General features: G+C 41.2%; 1 protein-coding gene across 1 annotated transcript; it reads left to right on the top strand.

The window, feature by feature from the left end:
• Nucleotides 1–4,158: 4,158 nt before the first annotated feature.
• Pstk (phosphoseryl-tRNA kinase) lies at nucleotides 4,159–13,900 on the top strand. The gene is made up of 6 exons (XM_027409161.1): nucleotides 4,159–4,443; nucleotides 6,491–6,782; nucleotides 7,011–7,209; nucleotides 9,943–10,018; nucleotides 10,485–10,578; nucleotides 13,679–13,900. The coding sequence occupies exons 1-6, from the start codon at nucleotides 4,174–4,176 to the stop codon at nucleotides 13,876–13,878; spliced, it is 1,131 nt and encodes a 376-aa protein (XP_027264962.1). The 5' UTR covers nucleotides 4,159–4,173; the 3' UTR covers nucleotides 13,879–13,900.
• Nucleotides 13,901–14,518: the final 618 nt, after the last annotated feature.

Genomic DNA, 14,518 nt, shown 5'->3' with positions numbered 1-14,518 from the left:
TTGGGGCCAATGCGACCAAAGTTGATCGTGTTATTCCACTCCGCACGTCACCCCAGTGCGCTGTGGAGTGGAGCGTGGAGCTCAGTGTTTAAGCACCTCAGGATTCTGTTGGGTGACGGAAGGCATTAAACACCTGGTGGGACCAGGATCAGGCTCCTGGGGCTCAGGTATCAGCTAGGAACCCGTTTGCCCGTCCTAAATGGAACAATTCTGAAGGTTAAGAAACGTCCAGGAGACTCAAAACCTACACTGTACCTTAAGGCTCTTCACCCTTGGCCCCTGACAAGAAATGGCAATGGGCCTTGTTCTCTGCGGAAGTAGATTCTACTGCCAAGTTTTCTGTGGTGACAAGTGGGACTTGAAACTTGATAGATACCTACAGGAAAGAAAGCTAGGTATTGTCTGCCCTCCCCCCCAGTTACCTTCCTGAAGTGGTTTGTGTAGATAATTTTAACATCTTTTGAGGTGAGGGGGGAATTTTATTTATAGCAATGTGGAATACCCGAATTTCAAAGTTGTGTTTGAGGCCATATAATCCCCGGACAATAGTTTCGCTCACTCATAACCTAGTTTTGTCTCAGAACTTAAGAATTAATCGTTCGGGAAAAATAAAATGTTTTGCTTTAATTTTCACTTTAGTCTGTATGTGTGTGTACCCCATCCAAAAATGTGTTTGTCTTCTGGCAAGAAAAAGATGGTTGAATGTCATTTTCTATAGGCACTCACCAGAGTGTATGTAAAGTGCATCAAGTTTGAAAGAGAAATCAAAGACTCAATATAAACAAAATCCAGAAACAGTAACCTTTAATTTTAAAAGGCACGGTCTGTGAGTATTTTTTAAAAACTCGTTCTAAATTGTCATCATTCCTGTTCTGAATGTTACAGGGTTGAAAGTCTTTATTCCAGCCACCTGGTACCTAGGTGTGGCCCCGAGTGTCCAGAACACAGGTTTTTAAGGGCAGAAACCTGAAAGGCACGGCATCTCACTCAGCAGCTGCAGGGAGCTTCGAAGTGTAAGCAGTTTTAACAGAAGCTGAGATAAGTGTAGCTGGGTTCCAAACAAACAGGCGGCTAAGGTGAATGGTTAAGCTGGAGGAGGTTCTGCACAAACAAGCAGTTTTAGCAAAGGCTAAGATAAGTTAGCTCGGACATCTTGACCTTTGGGCCCCAGAATAGAGTTAGGTAGCTTTCCATGGGATTCTCCATCAAGATCAGATTTATATCTGGAGCTGGCCTCAGCAGGAATACAAGACCAAGGAACCTCTGCATTGTCTTGCCCAGTCACACTGTATTTCCAGCTTCCTCTAGTCGTGAATTAGGTTAATATCTGTACACATTCCAAAGGGAAGTACACTATAGAAACACTAACTTTCAGTTTTATGCACAGGATTAATAATACCATGTGGATTTTTACTTCCTTAAACAAGGCTGATGAATCAGAAACTAAAGACAGCTGTCATAAAGACTGCCTGCCAATAAATCGCCATTTCTTCATTTCCTCTAACGCTCTTATCGTTTTTCATCTCTACCTGTCCTGTGTTGAGGCACTAGCTTCATCTAAACCATTCTGGGAGTTTCTTTACCAAGGACATGAGCCTATTCTCATCAACGACTTATGCTCTGCTCTGCCCTCTGTCTTCTGCCCTGTGTCCCTTCTAACAACTGATGCTACTGACTGAAACAGCATCACCTTTACTCCTTAGCATTACAAAGCCTGGTGAACTCTGGTCCTACCTGCCCCCCAGTCTCCTCTCCCTAGAATAGTATTTCTTTCCAATAGTTTTGAAAACAAAACCTTTCTCATTCATAACCAAGCTTGAATCTCTGTTATAGAATGGAATTGATTCCTCTGCTACATTGCACTCTTTGAAGTACTATATAATTTCCTTGAAGTCCCAGGCTTAAAAATCAGTTTCCATATTTGCTTCCCTTAGCAGCTGCATGCTTGCTAGCATAAGGAATCATTTTGTGCTTGTAAAGTTAAGAGCCTCTACTGTGTGGAACTGATAAGTTGGTGAGGGTAGCAGCTTTATCACATAACAAAGCATAACAAAGCAAAAAGTGCTGAACAATTGGGGTTCTTTTTGAAGCCTGTGTGGTTATGGTTTAAAGCTGACCTCAATCTTACTATGTAAGGAATTGCTAAGGATTTTCTTTTTGTTTTTCCTTTTGAAATTAAGAATGTTTGTTAGTTGCTGGAGGTAGTGGCACATGCCTTTAGTCCCACCACTCAGGAGGCCGAGGCAGGCAGATCTCTGAGTTCAAGGCCAGCCTGGTCTACGTAGTGAGTTCCAGCCAGAACTACATAGTGAGACCATGTTAAAAAAATGTTAAAAACTTTCCACCAATAACCAATATTAGCTAAACAAATCAGGGTTTTGATTACCTATTTTATTATTTTTTTAAGATTTTATTTATTTCTTATGTATACAACATTCTGCTTCCATGTATATCTGCACACCAGAAGAGGACACCAGATCTCATAATGGATGGTTGTGAGCCACCATGTGGTTGCTGGGAATTGAACTCAGGACCTCTGGAAGAGTAATCAGTGCTCTTAACCTCCGAGCCATCTCCCCAGGCCCTTGATTACCTATTTTAAATAGCTATACTTTACTGATACATAAGAACTCATTATGGCCTGGCATTGGTGGTGCACACCTTTAATCCCAGCACTCAGGATGCAGAGGCAGGCAGATCTCTGTGATTTCTAGGCCAGCCTGGTCTCCAGAGCGAGTGCCAGGATAGGCTCCAAAGCTACACAGAGACACCCTGTCTCAAAAAACAAAAACAAAAAAGAAAAAAAGAACTCATTATGCCCTCTAGGAGAATATTTCAGATCTGTTCAGTGGGACATGGTGGTACATACCTGTTGCCCCTAGCTACTTGGGAGACAGATGGAAGGATCCCTTAAGCCCACAAGTTAGAGACTAAATTTGACTACAGCAAGACTTTGTCTAAAACAAAACAAAACAAAACAAAACAAAAACTGCCTTCAGAATATGAATTAACACATATTGAAAGGTACATTTTAAAAGAATAATTAATTTTCTTGATCCCCTTCATTTGGTAATGCAACCATTTAGACCATCTTAATTTTTAAGTAGTGAGATACTTAGTGAATAAATATACCTGTCTTTTACCGGAGTATATGTCGCAGCAAGGTGGTTATAGGAAATGAATTTCCCTCTTGGCTAAAACCACATAGAACCCTTCCTCCCCCCTTCCCTCACTAGTCACAAATTCAGTTGGTCACTTGGTTATAGGAATTGTGTATGATGGGATGTAAATGGAGTGGAAAGGAGGAATCAAGATGATGTTTTCTTGGTACCCCTATAAAAATCTGCAGATGGGGAAGCAGCTCAAATAATTTCTGAATTCGGTATTTCTTACACCACATACAATATTTTTCTTATTTGGTGATTCTTGGTGGTTTTGTTTGTTTGTTTGTTTGTGTTTGTTTTTGTTTTTGAGGAGTAAGGCGTTTGAGACAGTCTCATGTAGCACATACTGGCCTCGAACTCTTGCTTCTCCTGCATCTTCCTTTCAAGTGCTGGGATTATAAGCTTGTGTCCCAACTCCCAGCTCGTTACTACTTTATTTTTTTAATATATTGATTGCCCCTATGTTTCTCTGCCTGCATGTGTTGGAGATAATGTGTAAGGATGTGCGGTTCCTGTCCTTATTTCTTCTCACTTGCTGCCTCCTGGCGGCACCAGGACTCAATAAAGAATACTCAACCTCTGCACCCATCAAGTCCAGGAACAACAGAAAATATACTGTCCTCCCTTCGCCTCCTGCTGTTTGATTTCCCGCTCTTTGCCTTCAAAATCTTCCTTAAGTTTCAAGTCTCTCTTCTGAGATTTTCCTGGATTTTCGTAAGCAAACCAAAATGCAAAGTCCTAATGGCTTGAAGGTGGGGCAGGGAGGATGATTCTATCGGGAGTAAACCCAACTCAGGGTCTCTTTAAGTGTCCAGAAAGTATGAAAAGAAGCGCTGATGCCTCCCAGGCCTGGGGCACTGGCATCAGGGACAGCTGACACCAGCCGTTCACATACGTGGTCCCGAAGGCACCCTGAGTCAGCCCGGACCACGGAGTCTTCTCTGGACCGGTAACCTTCCTCTCTTGTTCCTCCTCAGTGTCGCCAGGGGGCGCGGCGTGGTGCTAGTACATGCGCATGCGCAGCGGGGGCAAAGGTTTGTTTTCTGCAGGCCGCAGCGGAGGCATGAAGACTGCGGCCGGGTCTGGGGAGGTCACCGTTGACCGGCGGTCGAAGCTGGGACTGTGCGTCCTCTGCGGCTTGCCGGCGGCCGGAAAGTCGACCTTCGCGCGTGCGTTGGCCCTCCGGCTGCGGCAGGAACGGGATTGGGCCGTGGGCGTCCTCTCCTACGACGATATGCTGCCCCCCGCGCTCCCTGACGGCGCTGGCACACAGCCTCGGGTTAGCACCTGGTGGGAGCGGGCGGGTGTGCAGACCTGGCACAGGTAGTGTAGCTATCTATGGGTTATTGCCGCAAGCCGCCCTGGATCCTGACTAACCAGTGCCTGTGTTAGAAGGGGAAGACTGACCGGAGCTGGAGACGAAGGGAGCTGGTTATCTCCGCTCTAGGAGACATAGACCTGTGTCTCCGAACAGTAAGATACAGGACTATGGGCCATGCTTTGTAGAGGTTTTTATGCAAGTTTGGTAGTACATATATTGCATTTTTCTATGCACTGGAACTTTAAGAAAAAGCCTAGCTATGTTGCCTGGGTTGGTCCCAAACTCCAGGGCTCAAGGATCATTCTGACCCCGTTTCTTACTGCATCTGGAACTACAATTGCTACCTCCAAGTCCTATGGCAGAGTGAAAAAAATACTGAGTTTAATTTATAAGGTGAACATCCTAGTCAGATAACTCCTGATAATAGTCCCTTGGGTAGTTTCTCCCTAGACAAAGGAAGGGATCTCAAAAAAAAAAAAAAAAAAAAAAAAAAGTCTGCTTCTAGCCGGTTAAAATCAGATTTTGTGGAACCATTTTGGAACTCCCCATGAGCATAAAGAATAAAAGTTATAAATAACAAAATTGCTAGTTCCCTCCAGGAAAAATTTACCAAATGAAGGGTCTGGTCTGCCATTAATATTGGAAAAGGTGGTGCTTTCTTGGTTGACAGCCAGATGGAGTAATAAGCTTGAATTGTGTGTGCCAAGTATATATTTCCCTGCACTTATACTTACATCCCAGTGAGGTGTGCCCCTCCCTGGTAGAAGCACACAGAAGCAAACTACATGATGGAGTAGAGTCCAGTCTCCAATTGTATACTTATGCTAAAGCAATATCTTTTGAAAGCTTCTGAAATCTTAAATTGTTACGTTTGGTAGTTAGTGCTTGAGTGTAGACAACATGAATTAAAAGCAAATAGGATGATTCCATTCTGTAAGTATATACAAAGATAAATATATACAAAGATACATGTATTTGGTATGTGAAAAAAAAATCTGGATTTCTCCATTAGAATTTGTCTGCTGTTTCAGTTTTGGTTGTGAGAGGGGTGAAACAGTGTTGTAATTGGGAGTTACTTGTATGGTAGTATTCTCACCACTTTGGATAAAGATAAAAGTTACTGATACAGATAATTTTTCCTTCACCTTATTACTGTGAATAATACTCTCCCCCTCCAGGTCTCACTTGGTCACTGTGATTAGGAAGTAGCACAGATTTTCTTCTCAGTGGGTTTATCTGGTTTGCTTTCATGTGGACAAGACAGGAGGATTCATCTTCAGTCCTTTTGTATTTCCTCTCCAGCCTTGACTTCAGAATTACAGTGCTCCGAGCCACCCCTCACAAAACAAGATTACTTGTATTCTCAAGCTCCCTATTTTCTTCCTCCTATCTGTTTCTGCCATCTTTCCCAATCTCACAGTCCAGTTGTTAGGGTCTGAGGTCTTTGCATCTTGACCAAAAGACCTTCCAACTGACTTATCTTGCTGTCGGTATCCCTTTTCATTTCAAGGACAAACCAACATTGCTATATCTTAGGTTATTTTACTTCAGCAGGATATTGGTTTTGGCTCCTTTGTTCTCCAGTATGGTATAGGGTTTTCAGTCTCATGTATTCACTCATTCATTCGTTCACTTAAAATACATTATTGGAACACCTGTCAACCTCTCAGCTGGAGGCTGATCTAGCAGGGAGAGAGATGCAGGTCCACATAGATATCTGATGTAAGCCCTGCTAGAGCAGAGACAATGTAGAGAATGGGGCTAGATTGCCTTCTACATGATAGCGTCTGAGAAGGCCTCACACAGCTCTGGCAGCATTGGGGATATTCCAGGAAGAGGGTGCAGGAGCTATGAAGACAGGAAGATATGAGAAACAAGGTGACTCTTAGAACTTCAAATGTTTCAGTATTGTCGAATTTTAAATGGGGACGGGATGGCAATAAAACGAGATGACAAGCCTGCTAGCCAAAGCCTAAAATAAATTTCAATTTTTTTTTTTTTGTAGCCATCCCAATGGAAAATGTTTCGACAAGAACTGTTAAAGCACCTGGAATGCTTCCTCGTGGCGGTCATTGGTGGGGGTCAGATGTCTGCCCCACCCAACAGCACTGAAGCTGTGTGGGAAGATTTTATAACTTGCTTAAAAAAACAGGATTTGATCTTTTCTGCAGCGCTTGAGGCCCAGCCGTGCCACCTCTTGGCAAAAACTGTTGTTTCTAGACCTTTGTTTTTGGTGTTAGATGACAACTTTTATTACCAAAGTATGAGATATGAAGTCTACCAACTGGCTCGGAAATGTAATTAAAACATTTTTCTTACACACAGAAACATCGATTCACATGTATCAAACCACAGGGCCTTTAGTGAGCATTTAATTGGATTAGGTTTATATGGATTTAATATGTAAAGTAGGTGTTCCGTATTGCAAATGGAGCTTTTCCTGCTTCATCTGGGACTAGTATATATTTATTTCACATTTCTGGAGAGACAGACTAGTAATTTGGTAATTTTAAACCTGTTTTCAGATTCCCTGGGCTTTTGCCAGCTCTTTTTAGATTGTCCCCTGGAAACATGTTTGCTGAGGAATGGCCAGAGACCCCAGCCACTGCCTAATGAGACCATCCACCTCATGGAGAGAAAGATTGAAAAGCCCAACCCTGAGAAAAACTCCTGGGAACACAACAGCCTCATGATTCAGAGTACAGCATGTCCTGTGGAGGCCAGGTATCCTACCCTGTGCCATCTTAGTGCTGTCCTGTGGGCACCCTGTAAAACATGCTCAACTGTATGGGACTGGCCATTCTCCTACAGGCCTCGAGGAATTGTGTGGAGGAACAAACTAACTGAGGAAGTTTAGGGTCACCAAACTTGTAACGGCTGAGATATGAACCCAAGTTTCTTTATAAATGTCTGCTTTTAACCATTCAAATAGTATTGTCTCAGGCTGGGAAGATAACTCAGCAGATAAAGAGCTCGAGGCACTGGACCTGAGCTCAGATCCCCAGCACGCATGTAAAGTTGGGCATAGCTGCTCAGTCTGTGATCCCAGCACTGGGTGGGGGTGATGCTTGCTGACCAGCCCATCTAGTAAGAGACCCTGTCTTTTGGTACTCTTGATAAAGTTGCCTAAATAGGTTGTGAAGTGTCTTCATATAGATCCATGAGCTAGAGGTACAGCTCAGTGGTCTAGCACCTGTGTAGCTTGTGCAAAGCCGTAGCTTGAAACCTAGCTCTCCCCAAAAGTTTTAAGTTGTAATAAAACTAATGATGGGTTTTGATTTGTCCTAGAACTCTCTGTAGTTACCTGCCCATGTGTATGTGGAGCTCGTGGACTCTGGTGTCTTGTTTCCCAATATGTCTGGAGAATTCTGGAGCAGTATATTTCTCTTAGAAATTTCATGAATGATGGAAATGTTCTCTGCTCTATCTAGTAATGGAGCAGCTAGCCATGCTTGTTGTTGAACACTTAGATGTGTCTAATGCAACTGAACACCTGAGGTGTTAGTTAATTTAATATAGCCTCATATGGCTACAAAATGTACTGTTGAACAGTGTGGATCTCAAGATGCATTGTGCATGTTTCTTTTTTTTAAGTGACAAGTTTTATTAGAAAGGGAAGGGAGGGGGAGGGAAAGAAGAGAAAGAGGGGGAGAGAGAGAGAGAAAGAAAGGAAAAGTCCTGTCTGTCCCATTAGAGGATCAGTAGGGAAATAGAGTTGTCCATGTTTCTTTGGTTTAATTTTTTTTTTTTTGAGACAGGATTTCTCTGTGTAGCCTTGACTGTCCTAGAACTCACTCTGTAGACCAGACTGGCCCCCAACTCACAGAGATCTGCCTGCTTCTGCCTCCCGAGTGCTGGGATTAAAGGCGTGCACCACTGCTGCTCAGTGACTCTTACCATCTTTCTGTCTCTTCTTCTGTGATGTTACCTGAACCCTGAGTACAGAGATTGTGTTGTAGATGTATCCACTGAGGCCAGACATCCTGTGACTGCTTGTTGTATGCATTTTGACCACTTGTAATGGTCTCAATTGGCTTCGAAGAGAAATTTCTTTGAGGAGGGATGAAAGTTGCACCTACATGTGGGCAGGTATAAGGATAAGTATTTAGAATGCTGTTAGGAATTACGCTGATTTATTAAAGTGGTGGTAGTAGGTTCTCTTCTAAGGTCCTTGGTCTCACTAGCATGACTTTCTTCCTGTTCGGTGGACCTTAAGGCCAATTAGACACCTGTTGATTACTGCCAAGAAATGATTGCCACTATTGCACCTTTAAGGATATTGTACCATGCTGGTTTTAAGCCAAATTCATTCTTTGAATGTCTTTAAATAGATTTCCCAGTACAGTTTCTATAGTTTATAAATTTCACATGCCCAAACAAAACAGAACTAGCACTCAGATTACTATTGTTTATAGAATTCATGAAACAAGCCATTGGTGAGGTTTCTAGTTTTTCAAAACAGGGTCTCAGTATGTAGCCTGGGCTGGGCCTGAACTTATGTTCCTGCTTCAGACTCCCAAGTCCTGGGATTGTAGATAGGTGTATATATATCATCAATGAATTGCTATCCTTTCCGGAGCTCTTATGTATTTTTGGCATAAGTGACTGACGTACTGTTAGTATGGTATCAGTTGATCTTCACTGCCTTGACACCAGTGGGATATGGGCCAGTAGTGTGGGTTTCTGTAGTCACTTTCAGCCCTTAATGTAATCTGCAGTTCTGCCCCAGGTCTTACGAACTTGGTCAGGTCGATTATACATATGCAGTAGCTACAGGGCAACTACCTGGCTCACCCATCTAACTGTAGTGAATAATGGTTATATGGCTACCCAATCTCTCAGCACAATCACTTTGTTGTCTTCACTTAGCCACTTACCACTGTCCAGCATTATGTTTGTTCCCAATGGTTTACCTTCTCATTCCATTCTGTTTTCAAGATTAGAGTGGGTTGGGTACTTTGTTATAACCCCCAGATTAGCAGTTTCACATATGCAGCTTTACAACGTTTACATATGAGATGCTCAATATATATTTATTGGATGAGTGAATTTTACCTGAGTTCTTCAGGGACCCTTGTATAGAGAGGAAATTTACTAATCCTTATCTAGTAAATAAGCAGAAGTCTGAAGTAAATACCATCTTTCTTTAGGAACTAAAATAGAGTTTTAAAAGCCTATAGTCCAGGATGTAACAAGGGAGATTGCTTATCGGTAAGAAAGTCTTAGAAAATCAGTATTTTATGAGGCAGGAATAGCTTGTAATTTGTTTTGCGCTTCACTTAACGATTTACAAATGGAAGATGGCTTCTAAAATCACTTAGTTTATTCCCTTCCAGTAAGGACCTTGGATGACAGTTTTGTTCTCCCGCATTCATTCTAGTATTATTAATGCAGGTTCTTTCAAAAGCAAATGCTTTATAGAAAGATTGATTATACTTTATCTCACTTTCTCTGTAGCCTGGAGGTGACTGATTTATTGCTTACTGCTTTGGAAAATCCCATAAAATGTGTTGAGGACAATACAGAACAAAAGGTAAGTACTCCACTTAGACTTGGTGCAGATGAGGAGTAACTGTTTTTGCAGGGAGATCTTTTTAAGCTGACAGCGAGAGAAAAGTGAAAGAAGGTCTGTCAGCAACAGACCTTTGGCTTCTGACATCCAGGCAGGCCTGTGCTGGCTGCTCAGAGCCATGGTAAATGGTCAAAAATGCTGGAACCTCATATTGGTGACTTAAAGTGGATGACCATGGAAATGTTTACACCATCAAAGCACAGAAACACTACATACAGGTTGGAGGAAGTTTTTCGTTCTAGAAAGCCAGTTATTGCACAGTTACCAGCATACCCACTTTACAACTGGACATGATTGATTTGGATCTTCTGTGAGAGAAAATGAACAGAAAAAACACTGCAGCTTTTCTTTTGGTCCCTTCAAATGAGTCTATACCTTGGTCATTTATTTTATAAACTATTCCCAGTAACGATGTCTATATTACCAGGAAACAGACAGAATTATTTGTTCTACTAACATCCTCCATAAAGCTGATGAGACACTCCGAAGAACCATCTCTCAGACCATGAAGGAAGCCAAAGGTACGCCGACTGGTTCTGTACTGTTTAGCTACTGGGGTGCTGTCTCTTGCTGTCATTTCCTTGACACCAGAGTTTATATCAACATTTCAGTTTAACATCTGCTGTTTGGTTACATAGCTACTGTCCCCTGGAATTGGGTATTTATCCATTTCATACATTTTTATTGAGTGGCCTCTTTTTTTTTTTTTTTCACTAGACTTTTTCTTAAATACTAGGTAATCAATAGGAAGCAGAACATTTTAGTGGAGACAGACAAAAGGGTAATTAATTATATGAATATATGTTAGTCCCCTGAAAGAGAGTGGTAAATTTATTTTTAAGAGTAATTAGGGTGATGAAGAGGAGGCTTAGAGGTTAAGGGCACTCTGGGGTCAGGAGCCAGACATGCATGGAGTTTGAACAAGGTCACTGTATTATAAATATGAATTTAAAAATAATGTTTCAGATATGTGGTAATTATAGCTTTTCCAATATGTCTTGAATAATTAACTCCTTTCAATGTTTAAAATTTGTTTTAAAAAGAAAACAGTAGCTGACATTTATTTAACTCCTTTGATGACTCTTTATAATCATGTAAGGTTGGTGTAATTTTATAAATGAGAAAAAATATGGAGATTCACAATGAACCAAGTAAGTTTCCCGAGGCTGAATAGCTGCTAAATTTGGGAGCAACCTGGAACGAAGTTAATTCTGATTCCAGTCTGATGTTATGCTTCCATGCTTTTATTGTTACCTTCATAACAGCTGGGAACACTGAAAAGGAATGTGTAACCATACCATATTTTTTCAAATTCTCTTTGTCCATGAGCATACACAGATTTTACACCATAAATGGTGTGTGATAAGAGCATATAAACTCAGACACATGTGGAAACAAGTTTTACAAACACATCCTTATATTTAATGGAATGTTTTATTTTCTCATTTTAGAATACCTGTTGCCACTCACTAGTGAATTACAACCCAAAACTTTTAATAGGGGATTGGAACAGAAATGGCAGCATAATTAGAACAAATCAGAAACCATTTTAGTTTTTTCTCTCTGCCATTTGCCTCTTGTTCTGTTTTATACCCAAGTCACTCACCATTCCCAGGCCCTGGGAAATGGAGACTTTTCTGGAGGGGAGAGGAGTCAGTACTAGTTTCTAAATGTGTGCTTGAACAAAACTAAAAATTCAACTAAAAATTCAAGAAAGTGAGATGACAGCCCACATATGGGTTAAAACACTTGCAAATATTTCATGAGAAACTTAAATATATGAGTATAAGTATATAGAGAACTCTTTACCACTCAGTAACACACAGGCAACCCAATTTTAAATGGACAAATACCTAAACAGACATCTTTTTTTTTCCCAAGAGAGATAAAGAGATGACCAATATTCAAATGAAGATGTATTTAAAATTTAGTACAGCAAAATACAGATCAAAACCATGGGAGATACCATTTCACAGCCAGTAGAATGGCCAGAATGAGAAGGTCCAAGACTTGTTGAGGATATGGACAAATAAATCAAAACCCTCACATTCTACTGGTGGAAATATAAATGAGGCAGCTGATTTGGAAACTGCCAGGCAGTTCTTCTAATGCCATTACCACGTGGCCAAGCTATTCTGTTCCATGGTATAGGTTTGAGAGAAATGAAAACATAATGTTGACAAAAAGCCTGTTTATAGCAGCACTATTCCTAACAGCCAAAAGAGAGAAACAACCCAACTTGCCCATCACCTGATAAATGGATAAATACATGAGGTCACCCATACAATGGAAAGTTGTGTAGCTGTGAATAGGACTAGAATACTGACCAGGATAAAACATGGGAACCTTGGTAACATCCACACTGAAAGAGGTCATATGAACATCCAGAACCACAAATCACAACAGGATTAGCGCTGAATAGGAAGTAGGGTTGAGAAGGGCAACTGTCAGAGGGTACAGGTTTTGCTTTTCAGTTGTGAAAATGTTTTTAAATGAACTGTGATGATGATTGCACATTTGTGAGTATTCTAAAAACCATTTCTCTCTCTCTCTCTCTCCTCTCTCTCTCTCTTTTTAAGACAGGGTAGCTCCGGCTGTCTAGGAACTTTTTGTAGACAGGCTGGCCTGAACTCACAGATCTACCTGCATCTGCCTCCTCAGTGCTGGGATTAAGAGTGTGCCACTATGCAAGCCAAACCATTACATTTTAAATTGATATATTTATGGTGAGTTATATCGAAATAAAGCTAATTTCAGATGCTCAGTAACATGGCCCATATGGCAGTGCCTGGTATCACATTTCCATCATCACAGAAAAGTTACGTGGGACAACTGTTCAAATGTATTATTTATCAGCTTCAAAGAAACAATTTGTCATTTTATTTTTCAAAGCAAAAGATGGTAAAATAGGTATCTTGGCTCAAAAACAGTCCAGTGTGGCATTGCAAGCCTTCAATCCTGGCACTTGAGAGGCAGAAGCATGCCAGCTCTGTGAGTTTAGGATCAGCTTGGTCTACATAGTGAATTCCAGGCCAGCCAGGGCTACACAGTAAGAACTCGTCTCAAAAAAATAAGCAGCCAAACAAAAAACCCCAAAACATCCTTTTAGGGGGCTAGAGAGATGGGTCAGTAGTTAAGAGCACTTGCTATTCTTTAAGAAGATCTGTGTTCAGTTCCCAGCACTGACACGATGGCTCACAACCATCTATAACTCCAGTAATGAGAAATCTTATGCCCTCTTCTGGCTTCTGTGAGCAATAGGCATTATAGTGGCACACACACACACACACACACACACGCACGCACGCACGCACGCACGCACGCACGCACGCACGCACGCGTGCGCAGTAGGAACTCAAATTATATAAAAACAAAATCTTCAAAATATGTATCCTTTCAGGTTTGTCTTTCTGCTCATATACCAGAGTAGTTACTTAAACTGCCTGTGGCTCTTGTTTTAAATGACTTTTCTAGATCACATTAATGTTATATCTTGTCCATAAATTATTACAATGCATCCTAATTGTTTATTGGAGAATCTTGCCTGTTTGATGTAATCAAATGGCAGTAGGCAGCCCAGACTGACTTACAGGAATAATCTGAGAATATCTTTTATTTTAGATGAGCAGATACCTCTTAATAACTTGAAGCGTCTAGCAGAAGAACTTAACAGGCTCAAAGCAGATTTTTTGGAAGATCTAAGACAAGGAAACAGAAAATATCTATGTTTTCAACAAACCACTGACTTATCAGATGTTATTTCTTCTTTTTGTGATGAGAGAGATACTGTTGTACAGAAGTATTTTTCAAAGCAACATTAAACTTTCTGAATTTCTAATCAAATGTCTGGCTTGGGTAAACTTTTGCAAACAATTTTGTATGACGGGGTCTTTTTTACCAATACTCTGAACTGTCAAAGACCATTCTGAACATAAAAAGCAACCCAAACTGTCTATTTTCAAAGTTCTATTTTACATGCTAGAAGCTACTTCGGAGATCTGCTTGTCAAATGTGACATAGATAACTGAGGCAGAGGCAGCTTTCCTCACTGATGTGTCACATAGTGTAGGGTAGAGCAGGTCAAATGGATTTGAATAAAGAGGAATGTATTAGTTACTGGCACACAACTATGACAAAATAGCTGACAGAAAACCACTTGAAGGAGGAGTAATTTATTTGGGCTCACAGCTTCAGGTTTTCAGGTACAGAGGGTGTGACCACTCGACTGGATTTGTGCACAGTGGCAAAAGTTTGCGCTGTTGTTTCTCACCCTGTGGGCAAGGAAGCAGATTCTAGACAAGAATCAGAGGCAGATAAAACCTTCAAGGCCTGTTGTAGTGACCACTTCCACCAAGTAGGCACCACATCCTCAAGGTTATATAAAACCTCCTGAAACAATGGCACCAAATGGGGACCGTTCAAACAGAAGAGCCTACAGGGCACATGCCTCATTCAAACCAT

Source organism: Cricetulus griseus, chromosome 3, assembly GCF_003668045.3.
Source record: "Cricetulus griseus strain 17A/GY chromosome 3, alternate assembly CriGri-PICRH-1.0, whole genome shotgun sequence".
Lineage (NCBI taxonomy): Eukaryota > Metazoa > Chordata > Mammalia > Rodentia > Cricetidae > Cricetulus > Cricetulus griseus.
Note: the sequence above shows the minus strand (reverse complement) of the source record. Positions and strands in the feature narration are given on the sequence as shown.

Bases quoted from the DNA above. Each gene is read 5' to 3' on its own strand.
- Pstk (XM_027409161.1), top strand. From the start codon at position 4,174: ATGCGCATGCGCAGCGGGGGCAAAGGTTTGTTTTCTGCAGGCCGCAGC. The intron at 4,444-6,490 runs GTTAGCACCTGG...TTTTTTTTGTAG, and splicing joins GCGCTGGCACACAGCCTCGG to CCATCCCAATGGAAAATGTT. The intron at 10,579-13,678 runs GTACGCCGACTG...CTTTTATTTTAG, and splicing joins GACCATGAAGGAAGCCAAAG to ATGAGCAGATACCTCTTAAT.